The sequence below is a fragment of the Microcebus murinus genome, chromosome 12 (assembly GCF_040939455.1).
Source record: "Microcebus murinus isolate Inina chromosome 12, M.murinus_Inina_mat1.0, whole genome shotgun sequence".
In the NCBI taxonomy this organism is placed as follows: Eukaryota; Metazoa; Chordata; class Mammalia; order Primates; family Cheirogaleidae; genus Microcebus; species Microcebus murinus.
In genome coordinates, this window is record NC_134115.1 from 83,046,272 (window position 1) to 83,069,704 (window position 23,433).

A 23,433-nucleotide genomic window follows, 5' to 3' on the forward strand; every position below is an offset into this window, starting at 1 on the left:
AGCATTTAGCAATAGGTAATATTCTGGTGACCTGCTTTTGGGAAGAGAAGCGCTACATAAATCCAAAAGGCTGCTCAATTGTTTGTGTGGGGTTTTTTTTTTTTTTCTTTTTAAAAAAACACTCCCAGAGGATGAGGTCCTGCGAACCCCAACTTTCCAATTTGAGGCTTCATTAGTGCTGCTCCAATCATTCCAGGAAAGGTTTTCATAAAGACACCCCCGTCTTGAGAGAACGTATCAGCCTGGCTGCCAGAGGCAGGAAAGGCAACTGATATAAAATTTTATTATTTCAATGCCCCAGTAGCAGCCAGGAGGACTTAATGAAATCGCCAAGATTTACAATCTGAAATAGCTATTGCCCAGACAGATATGGTTAAGGGAGCATTGCCCTCTGACCTTTCAACTCTTTGATCTTCACACGGCAGGTGGCCTGGAGCCCCCTCCCGGGCATCTTCCCTCTCTTCTGACACTGCCGAACCTTGATGTGCAATAAGCCTGACCCTACACAGGTGACTCTCACGGTGCTTATCACCAGCAGCTGCTGCTAATGGAGCTGCCCAAATCCCTCGGCCTCTCGGTTCTCACTCCGAGGTGGGGGGAGAGGAATACGCAGTGCAGTGTCCAAACGGTGCAGAACTGGGGCTCAGTAATTCAGCGCCAAGTCCAGTTGTTCAGCAGTGTATAATGATGCCGGTACCCTAAATTGTCCTTAGAAATGGGACTCTGGTCTCTTCTGATTTATACTTCCAGTTAGAAAAAAAAAATCACCTTTTAAAACTCAATCTCAAATCTCACAAAAAAACCACCCCAACCCCAAAGTCCCAAATGCATCTCTCAGAACTTCCCCAAAACCATGTGCAGCAAATTTATACCAGCGAAAATCTAAACAATTTTTGGAAACCTAAAATTGACTGTTTTCAGTTCCATGAAATTTCATTTAAAAAACCCCATATGCCAAAATGTCCAAATTCTCTTATTTTTAAAAATTGGGATGACTTCCAAAAATCATAGCTATCTTTTTCTTTCTTTCTTTTTTTTTTTTCCCCTTCTTCTAAAGCTAGGGATGGGTAACGTGCATATGTACTTATCAAGCTTCATAATTTAACCCATTCGGTCAGTACAAAATATTTGCAGTCAAATGCTGAAGAGAGAGGATATAAACTTACTACTACTGGATCTTTCAAAACAATTGTCTCCTAGGCACCAAGGTTTAACAGATATAATATTTGGCTAAGGAAGTGTCCAGGAGTCTAGGCAGCTCCATTCTGCACCTTTTAGCTTTTGTCCGATATTTGGGTTTATGGAGGGAAGGATTTTAGGCAAGACACACAAACCACTCTCTGGATATTGGTAACTTACAACTACAAAACAAAACTTTAATGCCACTGTTCATCATACTTAAAAAACCCCTGAACCAATGTCTTTGTTTCTAAATCAACATAGCATGGTGGCCCCAAGCTTTGCCTGCAAAGGCCTGAGCTTCTATTATTAATGTCTGAATCCAATGGGGAAAGAAAAAACACACTTCTTTTGTAGCCTAAATGGCATATATCTTAAATATTCAACTTTATATTCATTTTGAAATCAGCAGAGAATCAAACATATGTAAAGAGAGGTTTATCAACTCCATTTTTAATCACACTTTTCTCTATGGATGTTTGACGTTAGTACAGAGAGTAGTTTATGGAGAAATCACTTTAGCAGAGAAAAAAGGTATGGTTACTACATGACACAGTTTGACCACTTTGTATAAAACTATAATTAAGCTATCTTCTTGAGATGCCTACTGGAAATATTAATAATGACAGCTACCACTGGGTGAGAACCTACTAAGTGCATGATGCTTTAGCCATATTATTTCTAATTGTCACCACTTTATGATAGGGGTCCCCACTTTGCTGATGGGGATGTTAAGGCACACACTCATAGCAGCTCAGGGACTTGCTCAAGTTACAGAGACCATGGTGGAGCTGGGATTCAAACTCAGACTCACTGCCTGCCCAAAAAGCACATGGTCTATCCATATTTTTCCCAACAAAAGCAAAACAAAAACAAAACACCACCACATGCTAATTTGTGCAGAAAATGCCGGATTTCAGTTTACTTACACATTGCCCTGGCCCATCTAAAGGCCTTCCGAATCAATTATTTTAGGTCATTAAAAGGAAGTTTAATTTGGTTGACAAACACCCCTACTGTGGTGACCTCACATATCAACAACAAATGCCTGATGGTCACAAACCCATACCATGAGTCTGCCGAGCATGGTGTTAAACAAAACCACATGCACCCAGATTCCAAGTGGGATTTGTCTAGGCCAAGGGTATGGCTCTTCAATCATCACGCTGCTGGTCTCTGAGCTCCCACAATGGCTCCACCCCTAATCACTTGCAAGGAATTTATGAAAGAAGTCACCAGTCCCACGTGGCTGGGCTCAGTTAAAAGTGCCTTTAAGCTAATGTCAATTTAGAAAAAGTCACTTAAAAATAAAAACAGAGGCTGAAAAAGAGTCAATCTTAGGCAGATGAGTCTTTTACCTTTTTTAAAGAAAAATATGTCAATTCTACACCCATATGATACTTATAATCACTTCCATTTATTTGGTGCCTATCAAATGTCAGCCACCAAGCTAGGTGTTTTCATGCATTTTCTCATTTATTCCTCATTAAAAACTCCCATGAAATGGGAAATCTACCCATTTTGCAAGTGAGGAGTCTGAGGCTCAAAGAGGCACCTTAACATACCTATCTGCAAAACAGGGGCACCTCCCTCCAAGTGGGGACAATTAGAAATTATATGGCCAAAGTGCCACGTACATTAGCAGAACCTCATTCAATGGTTGAGATTATTATTTTTAGGTATTCTACCAGGCAACTCTTAAGAGGATAGCATAGTAACAGTTGTGTACAAAGTGGCCAAACCGTGTGATGTAGTAACCATATATTTTTCCCCTATGAAACTGATTTCACCTTCAAAGGATCTTGTTTATACTAACCTAGTAGTGGTGGAGCTAGAATGTGAACCCAGGTCTACATGACTCTAGCCCAAGAGCTCTTTCCACTCTGCTACACAGCCCCCTTACCTTAATCTGGTAGGAACTAGATCGTTCAAGCTTCTCTTGGTAACAATTTATGAACGTTAAATTTTCCTTGAAGTCAGTTTTAACATTGCTAAATGGAACTTACGCGTAATGACATAAGTGATGATAGGAAAATCAGGAAACAAAAGCATCAGTGATGGTTTCACATTTTCTACTGGGATTCCCCTCATAATTACTCAGTTTTTCTAATCTGCAATGGAGGGCTATCCCATCTCACAAGAGAACATTTCAGTCACGACAAATTAGACTGAAAATGTACTGACTGCAAGAGACACTTAACTCAGCCAGAAGTACTTGTTCCCTTTGATTACATAAATTACTACTAGAGCTTTGAATTGTTTTACAGTAACTAATTCCAACATTAGGATAAGTGGCATTTAAGAATCACACTCATTTTAAAAGCAAATGCCACTGCATAGAGGAGAAAGCTTCCAGGGGAGATCTATCAGCTAAATCCAAGGGTTTCTTGGAGGCCTAAGGTGAGCAGAGCCTGCTACATTTGGACTCTGAATCCTCTGGATATGGCAGAGACTCATATGTGATGATTGTATAGGCTCTGAGAGGTCAGAGCCTATACAACATATAGCACACTAAGGAAATTCCAGGAAACCAAGCCACTGTCCAACTACTATTTTCTTTATAAAATAAAGCAATCTCCAGGGTTTCATTGATGTAAACTTTCCCTCTTACTTTTAAACCACTAACTATGAAGACGAATGTTTGGTATAGTATTTTTAAAAACCTATTCATATCCATTGCATCAATTAATTCTTACAATGCTTTAAGATGGACGATATCACTCCTAACTTTACAGATGTGAAAATGGAATGTTGGATATGCCAAGTAATGGTGCCAGTTGCAAGCAGACTGAGAGCTTGTCTCTGGAGGAATATGGGCTGCCACCTGCGGCCCTCCTTTTCCTTACCCCACCCCCATTGCACAGCATAGAGAAGGAAAAGCTCAGAGACGGGTGGGGACCTTTGCCTAGGATTAGGGTGGGGCCGGGCATAATCGACACAGCCTGTTGAGAGTGTACACAGAGCAGAGGCTCTGGAGGCTGGCAAACCCCTCACAGCTGAGGGACTGGGTGCAGATTACAGTTGTCCCTTTGTATCCATGGGGGATTGGCTCCAGGATGCTCCTTGGATACCAAAATCTGCAGATGCTCAAGTCCTTGACATAAAATGGTGTAATATTAATATTTGCATATAATCTACACACATCCTCTCTTATACTTTAAACTACCTCTACATTACTTACAATACCTAATACAATGTAAATGTTGTATAAATAGCTGTTCTACTATATTGGTTTTTTATTTGTATAATGTTTTACTGTTGTATTCTTATTTTGTATTTTTTTCTCCAAATATTGTCAATCTGTGGTTGGTTGAACCCACGGATGTGGAACCTGTAGATACAGAGGGCCGAATGTACTTGACCTCTCAGAGCCTCAGCTTCCTCATGTGTAAGTGTGGCTGTCTCCTACTTCGCAGAGTCTGAGGAATGCTCCAAAGTGACAACAGGTAAAGTCCCCAGCAGTCTTTGGCACTAAGAACTAAGAAGATGTCAAAGTCTCCTCCCAACCTTCTCCTTTCTTGACAAAGTTCTCCCCATGAACCTACAATATCACCTTCACACAATATCACCTTCTTATAAAGTAAGAATATGATCACTTAGCATTAACAAATCTTATATGGAATTTCTCTCTTCTTGTGAGGACACATAATACAAGTCAATATTTATACCTGACTATGATCATGGCTCTGAGTTTTGCATCAATTGCAGCATCAGCAAATGTGAACTACATCTCACTTCTGTCTACGTGTGGAGTCCTGTGAAGCAGCAAAATAGTACAATGGTAAACAAGAAACACTCTTCTTTACTCACTATGAAACTGTTTAAAAATAAATATCAAAAAACCCCCAAGGAAACAAAGGATTAAAGATTTTCTATGCCTGGGGGGAAAATGAAAAGGAAAAAAAACTGGTTAAAATAGTGCTAACTCAATTGATAGAAATTCGAGTTCTTTGAAATGCAAAGGCAAAAAAAAATCCCATTACTTTCCTTGTCTGCAAGTAAGTGAATCCTGTTATTTTGTGTAAAAGCCCCATAGTTAAATTGGGAGCCCCACTGCAGACACAGACAAAAGTGGCCTCTGGATTCCTGAGACCAAAATGAGCTTTGATATGGCACTTGGATGCTGTCCTCCGAAGGGTGGCTCAGTGCTGTTACAAGCACTTAGTGTATTTATAAGACCAGGCTTCTAGGGACCCATGGCTAAGCCTTCTAGATGCAGGCTGGTGAGAAAGAGGAGGAATGCTGAGAGCTTGGCCAGTCTCCCCGTGCACCCATCACACGCCTCCCGCGATTGCATTGGCAGGGAGACGCCGCTGGGGGCCTGCCAACTTGGTCCCTGGGTCTCACTCTCCCTGTTCCTACTGCCTGGAACTACCACTCAGTATATAATCTAAATTTATATCCTTAAACTGGGGTGTAGAAAGAATATCTAATTCATAAAAAGTACTTGCAAACAGAGAGGAAAAGACAAAATCTAGTAAAAGTGGTGCTTAAAACCTCGGAGAAAGCCATCACTACAAACACCTCTGCCACAGCTTGGTAGTAAAGGAACCACTCAGAAGCTCGGCTTTGGGACGCTAACACATCTGAATTTTATATACATGGTTCTGGTGTGCAATTTCCTTAAGGATTACCTTGATCTTTACAAATATCAATTTACTTTATTAACATGGTTAAGTGGTTGTCAAGCATTTTATATGGAAGGACTGCGTTTCTAATGGCCCAGAAGGAAAAGGCCTGACCACGTCCCTCCTCTATTTACACCCTTCAATGGCTCTCCATTGCCCTATAAAGTTCAAACTCTTTACTACGGCTTCCAGGGCCCTGGATGGGCCTCCCCTTGTTTGCCTACTTCAGTTCTACACTCCTATCAGAGACTGAACTACTCATACTTCCTGAAAGGCTCCTTGGTCTACACTTCAAGTCTCTGTAGATGCTGTTCCTGTTCCCCTGGGGTATACCTAACTCTTACTCAACTGTTAGGTTTCAGTTTAGGCATTCTCTTTCCCTGAGAAGTATAGTCCTCAAGGCTAGGGTCAGTATCTCTCCTACGAGAGCCCACGGCATTTTCAGATTCACTGCAATCACTTCCTACTTGTCTGCATCTGCTCTGGACAAACTCTGAAGGCAGAGATCATGTCACATTCACCATTTCATACTGAACTCCTCGTATAATGCAGTGCCTGGTACACAGGAGCTCTGCAAACACTGCTGTGGGAAGGAATGTATGTTGTGTCCCTACCACGTGCTGGACAGAGACTGGACTCAGCTCTTAGAGATGAAGAAAGTAAGACACAGAAAGACAAAGGATCATGACTGAAGTTAACACAGCAGGGAAGTGGTCAAGCAGGGGTTTCAAAGTACATTTATCAAATTCTACAAAAGTGTCATCCCCAACCCTGGTGCAGTACCTCTGTCTAGCAAACCAGGAGAAAATAAGGCGGGTATAAACCAGTTTTGTTGAAACTCTCTCTTAGGGAAAGAGAATGATGACCCTGGGAACCTAAGAGTTCCTAAAACACAATTTCAAAGCCATCAGCTTAAAATGTAAATGCCTTTAAGGCCAGTGAAGAAATAAAAACAGCAATGATAGTTGACCTCTGTTGAGCCCTTTATGTGCCAGGTACTGTGCTAGGAATCTGATATGCATTATCTCACTGGATTCTCCCAATGAGCCTATAAGGGAGGCACGGCCATTACCCTCAGTTTACAGGTGAGAAAACAAAGGCAGAGGTCAATTACCTTGCCCAAAAATCACACAAGCAGGAAGTAGAGGTACCAGAATCCAGAGCCCACATTCTAACTGCTACACATGACTGCCTCTGTGTATCAGTGGAGCTTCACTCACAAGCCAACCGGAGCCTCTCTCTGGAACTATATCATTGCTGTTGCCTTTCCTTCTTCCTTGCTGACCACCCTGCCACCAAGAATGATATAAAATATCTTCTGGATAAATCCCTCATGTCACTCTGAGATCTTTACACAAAGCATTGTTTGTGAGGCTTGGGGAAGAAAGTCTTCATTTATCAAATAGGAGAAGCACCAATCTACTAGACATGACCTGCAACTGCCACCAGAGATGACACAGAAGAAGGGCTGCATAAATGTTTCTTGAAATAAACTGAGATCACTTGAATGAAAGGACACAGTCACTGTGTAATCTGGCCGTGTTTTGGGATTTCCTAGCTGCCAGCTAACATGATCATTCTCTCCAAGAAGAAACTAGGTCTATGCCAATACCCTTCTTGGCTATTCTGCTAACTTGCCACTAGCCTCAAACTGCTTAAATGGGAGAAAGACTATAAAAAGGCAGGAGGAGAGAGAAGGATGATGATCAGGTCATTCGCTTTAGATGGAAAGTGGACTCTTTAAGGTGATAGGTTACCATTTAACAAATAGCAATGGCATCCTGTAAGAGCATGGATGCTAGAATTAGGTCCTTCCCTAAAAGAACCCTTTTTCAAATGAGAACACTAGGTTATAATTTATATTTCTTTTTGTGTAACAAATTTGAGTGTCATAAAAATGGTTAAAAAGTCTTCCTATGGTAGCTTTTTCTAAACTTTTATGAACATCTGCCACATTCATTTGAAGTTTAAAAAATTCTGGCACATATGCAAAGGCATAATAAGGTGCCTATAGCTTTCAAGAAAAAATAACAAGACAGTCAAAAATAAGCCTTTTGCTGAATTGCCAGTAAGAAAACTAGTGTAGCAAGAGGAGATGGGCCTTCCCTTAAAGAGCTTTCCTTTGGCCCCAGGTCTGAGCTCCTCCCCAAGCATTATAGCCCAAGGTTCTTGGAGGAAATCTCAGGGGAAGCAACTCTCACCTGAAGGGTACAATAGAACCAGATTCACCCAATCAGAAAGCAAAAGGAGGGCACTCTGACTCTGAGCTGAAATTCAAGGTCAGTAGATCAGGGGACCGAATATCACGGTTTGGCAGTTTACGGCTGCCCAACACACCCGGGAAACACTTCTTTGTTCAGAAAGTGTCTTCTGGCTTCAAGAGAGGGGTGACTCCCATTTTTGTTTTTATTGTCCTATTGACCACACAGGAGTTCAGCACAGCAAACTCCTCTCCAACCTCAATCAATAGGCCTAGGATCTGTCCTGGCCAGTGCTTCCTGAACCTTCCCACACAAAGTCCTTCGCAGGCTGTGCAGAGTAGACCTGTGCCCATTCATGTAAGTGCAAAACTGTCTCAAGTTTCAGCTTCAAAATCTATGCGTATTTTGCACTGCAGGTTTTACTACAAAAGGCCTTAATTTAAATTACTTACAATTATATAAAAAGTAAAAAATTTACTCCCCCCACCTTGAAGTAAAATTATGGCACTGCATTGCCTGAAAACAGTGATGCCTACGAGAGGGCTTGTAAATGTGTTCCAAATGACAGCTCTCCAAGCACTCACTCAACCTTTCTTGTCAGAGAGCATTTTCTCAGACAGTGCCACCTGCTTAGCATCCTGCTACATGTTGAGGACAGTGAATAATGCACAGTCCTTGTTCCCAAAGAACTCCCGCTCCAGGGGATGATGGAGAGGGACATGAAGCAAACAGCTATTATTCAGAACAAGAGGTACCACAGGGGAAAGAAGACAACAAAACAGGAGGACTTCCTGGAAGAGGTGGATACAGGCAGGGCTTATCCATGCAGTTGTGCGGGAATGTGGATATGTTTAGGCTGAAGGCTTGACAGCAGTGGGGAGACTGGGCAGAACTCAGGGGCTGCACAGAGGGAGATCGGGAGGCTCCTCCCCAAGCGTTGTAGCCCATGGTTATGGAGTGACCACGTGGAGGGCAACCCATTCAATGTCAGGAGAATGAATTGAATTTCATATTCATCTTCATACCTCCAGGACCTAGCAAAATGCTTGGAACATAAGAGGCCCTCATTTTGCTTGTCAAATGAATGAATGAGGCTTTGCAAGAATCCAGGAAGGAAAGAAAAGTGTCAATGAAGGCAGTGAGGATGGAACAGGGTGAGAGACATTTCAGAGACTTTGTGAGTATTTAGGGAGAAAGATGAGGAAGAGGAGCAATCGGCCATACTCAGCATATCCCACCTTGGCTGCCGTAGGCAGTGGCACCATTCACAGGGACAGGGAATGTGGAGGGAAGGGGAGTGGCCTGGAGTGTGACTGTGTGTGTGTGTGTGTGTGTGTGTGTGTGTGTGTAATAAATGTTTGGGAGAGACTGAGTGAGACATATATAGTACATCCAGGTGCAATTCAACTGGCATTTGAAACTTTGGACCTGAAGTTCAGAGAGGCAGCCCAGGGTTAGAAACACAGCTGAGAGTCACTGACCTAGTAGCTGAAGCAAAAAGCCTTAAACAAGATAACTAGAGGGCACGTAGAGAAGATAAGGTCAGGATTAGAAACTTGGAGAATGCTGAAGGTGCTGGGACATAGCAGGGAGTCTGAAAGAGCCCGTGCCGGAGCAGTCTGGTAGGCAGGAGGAAAGGCAGGCAGGAGGGAACTGTGCACTCTGATAGACCAAATAGTTGTGAGATTAGTGTTTCAAATTCTACAACAACTGGCACTAAGGGTCCATTACAAAGCATTCCCTTTGAATTTCAGTTTTTCACACAGGAGCTTTGAATAGACCCCCCTCCCCCCGAACTTGACAAACAAAGGTAAAACACAGAAGAAATCTCTTCAATCTGATCTAAATACATCTTCCCAGATAGTCCATAAACTGTGTACTGTATGTGCTTAGGGCTGGGTGATGACAAGGAGGAACTGTTAACAGAATGTAGGAGCCACATGGCCGGCCTGTCAAATTAGAAATTTGAGCAGATTTCTGTGGTCTATTTTGATCAAGATTCTCAATGTCAAACAAACAGGTTTTTCGATAACCAACTTCTTTCATTTTCGTAAGCACAATAGCACAGTGTGCAACAGTTAGTGAAGAAGCAGGTGGTCCTCGTCGACGTGAAATGAAGGGAACAGAAGAAGAGAAGTAGCACTTCCTTTAAGACATGCAAAGCACCATCACAGACGGACATGGCTGTAGATTTTCCCTCTGAGAGCTTATCTCCTGTGCAAAACAGGCAAGCCCCTCCCTCCCATGCCTCATTTTGCTCTAGTACAAATTTAAGCTCTCTCCTGAGGAGGAAAAGGCTCAGGGTTCATGTCTACAAAGTAATGGCACGTACAAAGCACAGAAAAGTCCTTTAAAAGAACTGCTATCTAATTGGTACAGCCATACAGAAAGCAATCTGGCATCAGATTCATAGCTTTGACCAAGCATTTCTACTTTAGGGGCTCTATGCTAAGGAAATGAGGCAAAATGCAGATAAAGCCTTATGCATAAAGATGTTCACTGAAATGCTATTTATAATAGTGAAAAATGATAAACAACCTAAGTGTCCAACAGTAGGAAAATGGTTAAGTTGTGGTATATCCAAATAGTGGGAATGATAGGTAGCAAATTAAAAAATGATTACTGCGAGTAGATAAAAACATGCCATAATGTTCAAATAAAGATATAAAATTATATAAAACATATCAATTATGCATTTACATAAAATATATCGTCACGGAATGAAGACTAGGAAGGAGAATAGTAAAATGCTAACAATGGTTCTACCCAGAATAATGGTATGGTGGAGAATTTTAATTTCCTTCTTTATACTTCTATACACCTTTTATATCACATTTCCTACAATGAAAAATGCAATACTGTTATGGTGATTTACTATGAACATCATTTTGAAAGGTGAATCATTTCCCTTCCTTCCTTCAAGGCCCCGAAGAACCCTTTCCTCCTGCCTCCTCTATCTCACTCCCTCGACCCACGAAAACCGACAGTCCCCAAGCAAAGCTGGAAAACCCTGCAAACGAGTGGCCGGTGCCAAGCGTCTGAGTGGAGCGCTCAGCTCTGTGCACCTGGGAAGGGACCGCACACGAGGTGTTGCTTCAACATGCTCCCGTGTGCAGAGCTGTGAATCCCGAGCCCGTTGTCTTTCCACTGCCACACAGCAAAACAAAACCCCGAGCAGAGCGATCTGGGGAGGAAAGAAGCCAACTTACCTCCATTAAACTTAAATGGATTCCTATGAGGTAGGGCATGGGAGCACTGTGAAGAGAAACAGAGACACACAGCTGCTTTAATGTCTGTTGCTTCTGACAGAAAAGTACAGATGGTTCACTATTTGGAGAAAAACTGTTTTAATAAACGTATGCACAGTTACATTTCCTTTCACAACAAAAACCCTAATATGACATTTTGTTCCCAAGCTTAGAAACTTCAGAAGAATTTCAAAATGTGGGCAGCGCTGGAAACAGCATGGGGGGTGGTGGGGAAAGAAAATCAACCTTGATCAAAATCAACCTAGGTGTCAGACCCTAAATAGCAGCGATGCAACTGCACAGCCTCCGCTGCCTTATCTTTAAAATGGGATGCTGGAATCGAACTGGCACGTTGTTCTCAGAATGAGAGAAAATATACGTCAGGCAGTTAGTGTAGTTCCTGATACAAATGGGAACTATTATTGCTGTCATTACAACAGAAAAAGCAGTTAAGGCCAAATGGAGGGCATCATGCGTTTCAAAGAAGGATAATTTTTTTATTTGCTGTTTCCTTCTGCCATCAGAAGATGTGACTTAACCGGCCATTCTGATTGGACAAAGCACTTGGAGAGCTGCCAGCAAGCATCTCCTCCCGTTGCATGCATGCCATGCAATGACACTATAATTCATAAAGCCTCTGCCAACTGCTTTTTGCACAGAGCAATGGGCTCCCTAAGTTAGTGACTGAGCAAGGGGATGAAAACTCAACTCCAGAGGTTTTACAACCTGGGTGTTTTGGACCAACTGGTCCTTCTTTTGGTTTCAAGAGTGTCTCTCTCTCTCTCACCCTCTATGTAAACATTCTCATTTATGCTACCTACCAATGATAAATGTGCTAGCTGTTATACAAGGAACTACACATTCATCTTTTCTAATCCACACAACCTTGCAAGGTAGGTATTACCCCATTTTACAGAGGAGGAAAGAGACCTAGAGAGGTTAAATTACTTATTCAACATCACAAAACAAAGTCAATGCCCATTTCTTCCTTTGTGCCACACCAACTTTGTAATGTGGAACCTAAAATCCCCATGCTCACCTCCCACACAATGTTTTTCTTGGGGTGAGGTGAGGAAGGTCACAGAGAGGAAGGAAGTGATGGGCAACGTTTCCATCTGTCTGCCCAGTACATGATGCATCCTATGAAGCATACACAGGGTATTTTATGAACCTAGAGGAAAGATACCTGGCTCAGACTGGGGTGACCAGGTACTTCTCTTCCGGGGCAGCTGGTGCAGTAGAAGTGTGTGGACAAGGATGGCTCTTTGGGGACAGGGTTGGGGAAATGAGTAGTTAATGAGGCAGTAGAGGATTGCTTCCAACTGAATACTAAGGAGTTTAGGTTTTATCCTGAAAGCAATGGATAGGCAAGAAAGGTTTCTAAACATCAGATGTACATTGTAAAACCACTCCAACATTTTAAAATAAGAAAGGGCACAATTCCCTCATTACTATCCAACAAATAAAATTCTTCAAGCAACAATCCTTCCCCCAGAATATAAAATGTTTTCCTTAATACAGATCTCAGCAGTAATATATCTTGGGAACCTGTAAAACAGACTTGAATATTAGCAGCACAGTTTGGGAACTATTCTTCTAGAAGACTTTTGTATGTGATAATAGCTAAAGAACGAACTACATACACAACCGCAGTGAAAGTGGAGTTGCCCTTTCTTTTCTTTCTCCTTCTTCTTCTTCTTCTTCTTCTTTTTTTAATAAAGGTATCTGCTGTGCACATTCAGCTTTTCTTCGCTTCTAGGGGCAAGGAAATGCCCTGTGATATTTTTTTTCCTTAAACTGTAAACCATTAGTTTAGCTGCCAGCTACACAAATGCTCAAACTTCCCAGTGTGCCTGGCTCTGCTGTCCAAGTTTTTTCCAGTGTACACTGAAATGAATGTGTTTCTAATTAAGTAGCTTCAGGAACACGACAGCTTCAATGTCAAAAATACAAAGTCTGAACCCCGGCAGGAAGTCTTAAGACTGCAAATGTCTCATCTAGTGGAACCTTGCCTAATGTAATGAAAGGAAGCAGGAAGAGTGCAGAATTCCAGGAAAATGGCCACTTATTAATGTGTCCAGAAGTACAGCTTAACACATAGTGGAGGAAAAAAACTCAACTCCATAATATTTAACTAAATCTTATGAACTTTTCCAGCTCCTACATTTAATCATGCAATTGCCAGTATCATGAGTTTTCATTAGAATTTCAGAACTGAAATTCCAACAAATAAGTTAACATATAGAAAAAAAGACATTCAAACAACTGTGAGAAAAAGATGAAAATAAACACCTATGACAAAAGTCCTCTGTGTAATTTAACCATAGGCTCTTTATGTACGTAGGTTTTAATGCCATGCCCTTTTGTCCTGTAATAAAAATCAATGATACCCTGAAACAGAGGAATAAGGAGTCTTACAGAAGTGACTGCAGATGCAAGAAGGGACAAAATGGGACTCACTCTTTGGGTATCTTTAGGTGGGCATTTTTCTAAGCCCAATAATATCCCGAAGAGTAATTATGGCCTATCATAGAAATATAATTTCTTAGCCAAGTATTGTTAGGACTGCAACAGCTCTATGTTTAGAAAATATTTTAAACACATTTATTCTGAAATCACAGCAGCTCTATGTTTTGTATGAATGCAAATTTGGACAAATACCTTTTACATTGTGATCATTTGCTTACAAAGCCTCAAATACTTCCCTGAATCTACTACATTTTTGCTCTACAAATACATAATTACAAATTCCAAATGGGGGGAGAGAGAGGAAAGAAAAAGAAACCCAGAGTCTCCTTAATATTTCAATGTGGCAAGTATATAGCTGGGTAATTCTAGGTACATTCTGAAAACAATTTTCATTCTCTATATACCTCAATAATTACTGTAGCTACTAACTCATTTTCTTGGAAACATTTTGTCTTTTTATTATAAAAATAAAATTGAGGGGGAAAAAAACCACCTCACTATGCTTGTATCACCTTAATGCAAGTACTTTCATTTTTGTATTATTCCTTCCTAATATTGGCTCACAGTAACAATATAGTTGAATTATAAAGTGTGTACATTTTATTGTTTTCTCATTGGCTATGTTAACATTTCCCATATTGTCCTATAATTTCATGATTATTTTAAAGATGGTATAATATTCCACAAAGTATGAATGTACTATAATTTGTTGAATGCTATCCTTAGACATTAAGTTGCTTCCAACTTTTCACTCTTATAAGTAACATTGTAGTAAAAATGAACAACTTCATGTGCATGAATTCTCAGACACTGAATTATCAAATCAAAGGGTAGGACTGTTTTTGTATCTTTTGTTATATGTTAGCAAAGTATTTTCCCAAAGGGCAGTATCTGCCCCAATGGACATCTTTCAGGATTGTTGCAATGTAATTTCTTAGCCAAGTATTGTTAGGACAATCTATGAGGTGCACAGGACCAGCTCAGGGAAGGTATTCAGTAACTGACTGTCAAATCTAAGTAAGTTCTCTTTGGGCCCCTGGCATAGCTGGTACCACTGCACCCAGCCTCTTATCACCTGTGCAATGGTTTCTTGTTCCAGCCCTGGTTCTGAAGGACACCTGGATCTAGGACACCTGCATACCACTGGTAAGAAGGGCCAAGACTCCACGATGAATGGGAGATGCCTGACATGTACCAGCTCATGACCGTGGGGTTTCTGACTCTCAAGTGCACTCTTGCCTCGCACATACTCCACCAAGTTCAGCAGAGCTGTTCGTCTCTTTCTTCCGGAGGGCACCTGTCCTCTTTATTTTAATGTACCACTAAGAATGGAAAAACTGCCAAGGAAACAATGATTCGTTGCTTTCTGATCACTTAGAATGACGAATGTAAAAAACCTCTTATCACTCTTGGGGCATACATTAAAAGGAAAATAACACAAAATTAATTGGGTAAGCTATTCCTTAAAAACTTCTTCACATTTAGAGTGCAACGCATCTGAAGAATTTTTTCATTTAGAGTGATAAATATCCATGTTTTTCCATGGATATCTAAGTTAACAAAACAAAACAAAAATTCATCTACTAAAAGTGATCTTCCTGTTTGTTTGAGAAAGAACTTGTTTGTTTTTTTCTAGAAAACATGAATGCAGATATCTGTTTCACTAATAGCAAATGTATACCCTGCTTCTCTGCTCTGGTGCCTGTCAGCATTCACAGTGACTTTACACTTCAATGCTGAATCAATCATAGGACAATTTTGAAGACATTTCAGCAGCAAGTAAATAACACGTGCAGAACCAACAACACACATAATTAAGTTAAAGCAGTGATAATATTAACAGCTATGACCAAATTCATGCATTGGCAGGCCATGACAACTGTGTCACAACTGCAGTATGGCTGACAGCAATTATTGGATGTGGTTGTACATCTTGGAATAAGAGAATAGGGTATATCCGCAGTAGGCCTTTGTTCTCTGGGTGTTACTACACTATCTGACTTTATCAGCTACTTTCCAGAAGAGTAAAAGTTACTGTTTCTTCTTTCTCTCTTGGAAAGGAAAGGAGTTCTGTTGCTAGTGTCAAGGCACTGACAATATAATGACCTTTACACTTAAAAGATATCTTTAGTTTGAATCCTCCTAAGGGGAAAAGGAACTTTTATTGAGCTACTATAATCCAGCCACTTTTATACCTTACACACATATTCGCAAGGCAACTCTGCAAGGTAGTGCTACTATCTACATTTCCAGGTTAGGGAACAGTCTCAGAAAGTTACAGTAATCTGCAAGGTCGCACAGCTACTAAGTGATGAAACCATACTTCAGACCCAGGGCTGTGGGATGAGAGCCCACGCTCTTCCCATGATGTCCCTCAGTGCATAGTCAGTACTTCAGCCAAAAGGAACCGAGATGGGGTACCAAACAGGCTGTTCCCCAATCCTCTTACTCCAGGCCTGTGATGCAGAGCACTTCTCTTCAGCTAAGTCCTGCAGCACGAGTTTATTCCTGGCAACGAACAGGCAGGAGTATGGATACCGCAGCCTTATTAATGGTCTTATAGTCCCATTCGTTATTACTGCACTTTCACAATTTGTTTAATTCCTTCCCTCCTCTTAATTACGTTCCCCTGAGGTGAGTAGCTACTAATTGGAATGAGTCAGGTGAAATGAAGGAACACTGGCTGCTCAAATACATAAAATGCAGCTTCCCAAGACAAAGGGGGAGGGGAAAAGGGGAGGGGAAAGGGGGAGGGGAAAGGGGAGGAGAAAGGGGGAGGGGGAGGGGAGCGGTAGGAGGGCCCTCCACCCCAGGTGAGCAATACCTCTTTTACACAAGGAAGGAACATAGCTTAGGGCAGCCCAGGGATTTGGAAAGACCATTGTTTTTCTTTTTTTCTTCATATAAATGCACAGTTATTAGCATTACAATTTACACATCCCTAGTACCCACCTTACCTCTCGGAAGCCTGCCACCTTCTTAACCAAATACCCTGATCAGGCCAAGGAGATCCCACAAGTCTTTCCTCAGTTCACTATTTTGAAAGGAAAGGAAAACTCTGAAAGAGGGCTTATTCATTTGAGCTGTTTCTTTCATTCTTTCTTTTTGAAAAGAAACAAAAGTGTAAATATAGCTTGTCTTACAGTTTTAAATTCTGCTTGAAATAACGAGGCCTGGCTTTGTTAGAGGTTAGAGGACAAAAGAATGGGGAAAAGAATAGGAACAAAGACCATATAACACATCTTGTGGGAGAACACAAATAACCCCGGTTCTGGTCTTACTTAGAGCGACTAGATAGGTGCTCTGCAGGCCAACACAATGGGCAGTGTAGGACAGGGAGCCAATAGGAGCAGCCACTGTTGGCTGCGAATTTGCCATGAGCCAGCCACTAGGCTAAGGCTTGGCAGGATTTTTCTCACCGGATCCTCATGACAATAGTACGAGGCAGGTACTATTAGTACCATCATTTCATAGATGAAGAAACTAAGGTTGGGGAAGCTAAATAAGTCATCTGCCATCACACAGCTAGTAAGCAGCAGAAGTGGGACCAGAAACCAAGCCCATCATACCGAGGTACAACAAGCGTATGACTGCCCAGGAGACCAGCATTCCCATAGCCCTGGAGGAAGGAGTGGGAGGAGGGTAGGAGGCTTTCTCTAACCTGCTTCCTGAGGGCAGCCTGCAGCTGTGCCAAGTCCTGTGACCCTCCACATTCTGTCTGAGCTGCCGCCTCCCACCTCCCCATAGGAAGTTTCTAGTTCTAAAGTGCCTCGGGAGCGCTCAGTAACATGGCGTCCCTGTAGGCCTCAGCCCCACTCTTCCTTAAAGTCCTACTGAACCCAGGCTACCAGCTTCTCGGATCACCCAGTAGCTGCTAACACCTCCCTTTTTAGAGGCTTCTGTCTGGGTTGCCCATTTGGCATATAGCACGTGCTCATTTGAATGATTGTTCCATGTTGTTAGTCACAGAAGAACAGAAGTCTGCTTCCTGTTTCCCAGAGTCTTCCGTGGTGCCACCTACAGGGCAGGAAGAAGACTGTCGAGCCGCTATTTATTGAGTGCACCCCAAATACCAAGGGCTGTGTGGGAGGCTCTAGCTACCTTATCTCATTTCATCCTCAAATAATCCAATTTATACCATCCATTTTACGGATTAAAAAAGGCATTGTCAGAAACTTCCCATGGTCACCTTCATAATGGTGATTCCAGCCCAAATCCTTCTACTTCCAAGTGTATCATACCACTCTTACTAGTGATTTCTCCTAACCATTATACTACACTTAACAAAAAATGGATATTTGATAATTATAGCTAAAAAAGACACTAAGTGGATTCATAGCCAGAATAAAACTATATTTGCCTTACTCGCTGGAACTGATTGATACTTTTTTTTGTTCCAAGCAGGATTTATATGAATATTTTCAATTCAGCAACAAAAGCAGGAAAGAAATAGGGGCAAAGGGGAAAAAATGGAAGCTGTGGTGAGGTTACTGCTTCAATTTCATGCTCTGTCACCTGCTGGGATGGCCACAAACTTGGCTCTGAGCACCCTGGCCTCAAACCCAAAGAGGGAAACAAGATTGTAAGGTGATTTGTGGTGTCTACAAGAGAAAGATAAACCAGTTACTCAGCAGCTTGGATTTTAAAAAGTCTCCTGAGGAGGGGAAAGGGAGAAACCTATTATCTTACAATGCATTTACTACATGCTTGGTGTTTTCTATGTGCTGGTCAGTCAGTCAACAAATATGACTATAAGTTAGGCACCACACCTTGGTCTGGGAAGACAGAGGAGAAAAACAGATCTGGTCCCTACCTATTTGGAGCTTTCAGTTAACAGTAGATTAAATGAGCAAATTATTGTACATGCGTAAACTTGTAAGGAGACTCACAGGGTGTTGTGGGGTACACGACAGGAGGTCTTAAGATGACCTCATTTCATCGTTGCAGCAATGCTGAAAAGCTGATCGCCATAATTTACAAGGAATTTATGGTTCAAAGAGTTTAAGTGACTCAACAAAGGTCACAGCCAGGGTGTGAAGCAGAAAGCATGGCTTGAGAAGTCAACGGGCGCAAATGCCATGAGGTAAGCAAGCATTTTCCTAGGGGAAAAGGTATTTAACTTCTTTCCTGGTTTCCAACCCAACCCTCCCTGATTTATGAGCAACAAGAGAGGATGAGAATCCACGAGGAGACCAGGAATAATTCTAGACTAGGAGAGAAGGCAGAGACCACCTACTTTCCATTTACAGTTTTGGCAGCCAGGACACAGGGCCTCAGCACAGACGAGGTGAGCTCAGTGGAGTGGAGAGTGAGCTGGCAGCAATGGAGGCGGTTTGCTAATGCAAGACACATGCCTATCACTGGAGCTGATCAGTGAGAGGGGGAGAAGGAGGACAATGCCCTTCTGAGTGTGGCTTCGTGGCTTCCTGGGGTAACCTACAGGGGCAGGGGCAGCGGAGATGCCTTCTAGAGCGCCAAGCTGCTGGGCCCAACAGAATCGAACACATGAATTACAAAGATAACGCCCAGACGAAAACCTGGAAAGGTCAACATCAAAGCCTGGAGTAGCTCGCCCTTTTGTGCCTCCTCAGTCTACCGGAAGGAGACAGACTTAGAAAACATCAGGAAGGGCTCCATGACTAAGACCACTGCAGCAGGAGAAGTTAATCACAGAGGAAAGGTCAGGAGACGGGGCTCCCTGTTGCCACAGAGAATTCAGCGAGAACCGTAACAGCTAAAGCCAGCTGTCAAAGGGAAGTCTCCGGTTGTGAGCCACCAGCAGCCCATGAGACTCTTGTAGAAATGCAGGAATGAGTGAGGTACAAAACAAATGAGAAGAGAAAAACAGAAAGAGGGTTATAGAGAAATAAGTGGAGAAAGTAACAGAAAAAAAATGTATCAAAAATTAATGCAACCAGTAATAACAGGAGAAGATTTTCTCTTTTTGTTTTTCCAGGACTAAGATATCCCCATACACCAAAATGCATAGCATCCAATTACCTTTTTAGCCTAGCCTCTGTCTTTCACACGTTTAAGGGGAAGACAAACCCACATTTGTTGAGAGATTACTCGGAGCTCAGCACCGTGCTGGTCCTTCACTTATTGTCCCTGGTGCCAACAACAGAGAGGGGCAGGGACGCTTATCCCCAAAGCTCACCACAAGGTAACCTGCTCCACCGCTGAAGTTTCCTGTGACCCTGACGTCATGCAGTTTGTGCCTCCTGCCTTTTGGTAACTTATGGTTCCCAGGAACATGTCTAGAGTGTCTTTGCTGCAGAGACCACTGCACTATGCCTTTGAAGTTCCAGAGTTTTCTAAGTGTTGGGTTCAAGCCAGGCTCCAGGTCAGGGAGGAGTGAGGAATTACACACAGAATGTGTCATGAGAAAGTAGGCCAATGCTTGGGCAGGTAAAGGGAAGTCAGAGCCAGCTGTGTCCCATGGAGGCAGGCTGCTGCCCCTAGCGCATCAGGCAGGAGGAGGGGGTTGGGAAGGTGGGACTGGCAGGGCAGGTCCAGAGGCGCAGATGCAGCAGCTGGGAGGTGGAAGCCCACCAGGGTGGTTCAGCTGGGGCCAGAAGAGCTCCCCAGAGGGCAGGTGGGTGTGTGAGTGGTGGGTGAGCAGACAACCACCATTCCCCCAATCTGGGAATGGTCATTCCTATGTTAAAGGGCCACTATGTCTTTTCTAACTCTGCACTTCTCAGCAACATCATGGGAGTGACACCGCTAAGGCTGGATGAGAGCTGTTCCACTGCACTCCTGGCATCTGTGCCTTCCAGAGCACCTCTGGAGGAACCAGGCTAAAGGCTGGATGCCAGCCATCTAAGCAGACTACTCCTTTTTTACAACTTTTACTTTCTGCTAAATATACTTTTGAAATGTTAAAAAGTTTTTATAGTAAGGACATATTACTTTACTAGCAACAAACAAGAATGTATTAAAAATATAATGGATCTGGAATTAGGTAGTGGTGGTATATTAGATATATTTAGATATCTTATAGATATATTAGTGAATTAGATAGTTGGAATATACTAAAAACCATTAAACTGTATATTTTTAAAAGGGTGTATTTGTGGTATGTGAATTATATTTTAATAAATAAAAGAGAACTAAAAAAAAACAGTTTTCCTATAGAGTCTACAGTATAGCTATATAAAGATCCCCATGGAACCTATAGCACAGATAATGCAAAGAGTCCAGTCTCTTCTCTCTCCCATTTTCCAGAAGATAAATTTACTCAGAAATTGTCCAAAGCCCCCTCCAAAGGCCCCTGGCACCTCCGGTCTTAGGTGCTGCTGAAGGCAATGAAGGTGCATTTCAACGCAGGGCTCAGTGACTGTCATTACCTAATAACTTCCTTTTAGCTGCCCACTTGGTGCCAGGCTCTCTATGTAGAACAATACCTTTAGCTATATTCCTGGCAATGGCTTTGAAGATGAGCAAACTGAGGCTCAGACAGGTTATGCAACTCACCCAAAGTCACATCTTCAATGGGACCAGAGCCAGGATTTGGAGCCAGGACATTTGACTTCCAATCCTGGACACTTTTCCACCAATTGGCCTCTCTGTTTAAACCTCAGGGTCAAATTCAGCCAAATCTTAGTCTAGGAATTACCTAGCAATCTATAATTTTCCTTCATTTAACCAACATACATGTCTCTGCGTGTGTGTGTGAGAGTACATTTCCTAACCATCAGGCCCACCAGACCCAACTGCCCTTCTATCTGTGGCTGAAATCTTGGTCCTTATCCCCTCCTGCCTCTCCTAGATGAGCTCTGTCACAGTGGTACACACCCCGAGCACCGGATCACTGTTGGTCCTTTACTGCTTCGTAGCTTCAAAAAAATAATCTCCCAGTCTTGCCTGGACACTTGAGTTCTTTTGTGAAGTAGTGTTTTCTCAAATCCAGAACTCTCTAGGAGCTCCTATCTTGCTATGCCCAGTGTCAGGGTCATAGTAAGAACTCATAAGTATTTGCTAGCTAAATGGAAATGACACATAACTTGTGCATACTTATTAGAATTCAATCTTTAACAAAACCTACAAAATCCAGAGTTTAGCATATATAAGAGAATTTTAGCCATGCCTGCCATCTAATTCACTTCCATCTGTCCTGGGCTTGGAGGATTTCAACTGGACTTTGTTGGATCATTTATATAGAGAGACTTATACACAGAGATACATTATTATATATTGACTATATATACCTGTGTAGTCATGAATAACAGAGATAGTACCTACTATTTATGGAGCACCTGCTTTGTGTCAGTAATAATTACTACTCACCTTTGACAGAAGAGAAAGTTGGCTCAGAGAGGCTCAGTGATCTCAAAGCTAGTATTAATAAATAGGGAAGCCAAGAATAAGGCCAGGTTTCCTGTTTCCACCACAGCATACTTTTTTTTTGTTTTTTGTTTTTTTTTTTGAGACAGAGTCTTGCTCTGTCACCCTGGCTAAAGTGCAGTGGCATCATCACAGCTCACTGCAAACTCAAACTCCTGGGTTCAAGTGATCCTCTTGCCTCAGTCTCCTCAGTAGCTGGGATTGTTAGGCACACACCACCACGCCTGGCTAATTTTTCTGCTTTTTGTAGAGACAGGGTATCACTCTTGCTCAGGCTGGTCTCAATGTCCTGACCTCAAGAAATGCTCCTGCCTCAGCCTCCCAGAGTGCTAGGATTACAGGTGTGAGCCACCGTGCCCAGCCCACACCACACATTCATTTGATTCCTGTCTTTGCCACCAAGAACATCAATAATCCCACTTAATTTAGCATCGATTTATTCCCTATACAAAATTTCATGGCATCAATGAAGACAGTGATTAGAATGAATGGATGTCACTTCACAGCTGTGTCCAGACTGTTGCCCCCATCACCCACATGGACCATGCACCCTGCAGTCAGATATATTCCAGATTTTTTGCTGCAAAAATGAGACGGAATACGTGATGCAGCATGTGGGGGTTCACTTAGAACCCCACATATAGCACATATATAGGGCCTGAAACTAGTACCTCTCACAGAGAATCTGGGCACCCCCACTCTGAGAGGAAGAATGGCTTCCAGAGTCATCAGAGATGCCAGGAAATACAAGGCATTTTATGAAGTCAAATGCAAAATCCAAACTTTAACTGTACATATCCTATTTAATTTTTTGGTTCAACCATGTCCTAAGAAAGCACCAGGAGTTAGCTACCAACCTGGCTCTTGACCTGCGGAGGAAAACATAAACTTGTCTTGATCTGCTTTGAAAATATTTAATCACAAACGTATTTTAACAAGTGCCTAGGATGAACCAAATACACAATTCAATTTGGGAATTGATTTGTGGTCCTTATTTAAGACTACTTCTGAAGGAGGAAGGGAGAAAAAGAAATCTACATGGGAAATACCACATGGCTTCTACTGGGACCTTTTATTAGTAAAATTTAATTAGCATAGTGCCTGGTATATAGTAAGTGCTCTATAAATATTTGCTGAATGAATAATTAATGAATGACAACATACATCTACAATTAGCAAGCCATCAAGAAGCCTACATGAAAAATATTTTTCACAAAATCTTGGTGATGGGTACAATTTATTCTCCAAGACTTTGGAGGATATTAAGGAGGAAAGCTTTATTCTCAGATGGCCTTGGATTTCAAGTCCAGGAACCGATATTTCTTAGCCATGTGACAGTAGGTAAGTCACTCAACTTCTCTG

The 23,433-nt window shown here is 42.1% G+C and overlaps 1 protein-coding gene across 4 annotated transcripts in view; it reads right to left on the minus strand.

Moving 5' to 3' along the window:
• Positions 1–23,433, minus strand: part of DENND1A (DENN domain containing 1A) — a 493,327-nt gene that overhangs the window by 195,031 nt on the left and 274,863 nt on the right. For all 4 annotated transcript variants that reach the window (XM_012771853.2, XM_012771851.2, XM_012771850.3 and 1 more), the window contains exon 11: positions 11,218–11,263. In XM_012771853.2, the coding sequence (XP_012627307.2) occupies positions 11,218–11,263 (46 nt within the window). The remainder of the gene's footprint in view (positions 1–11,217; positions 11,264–23,433) is intronic.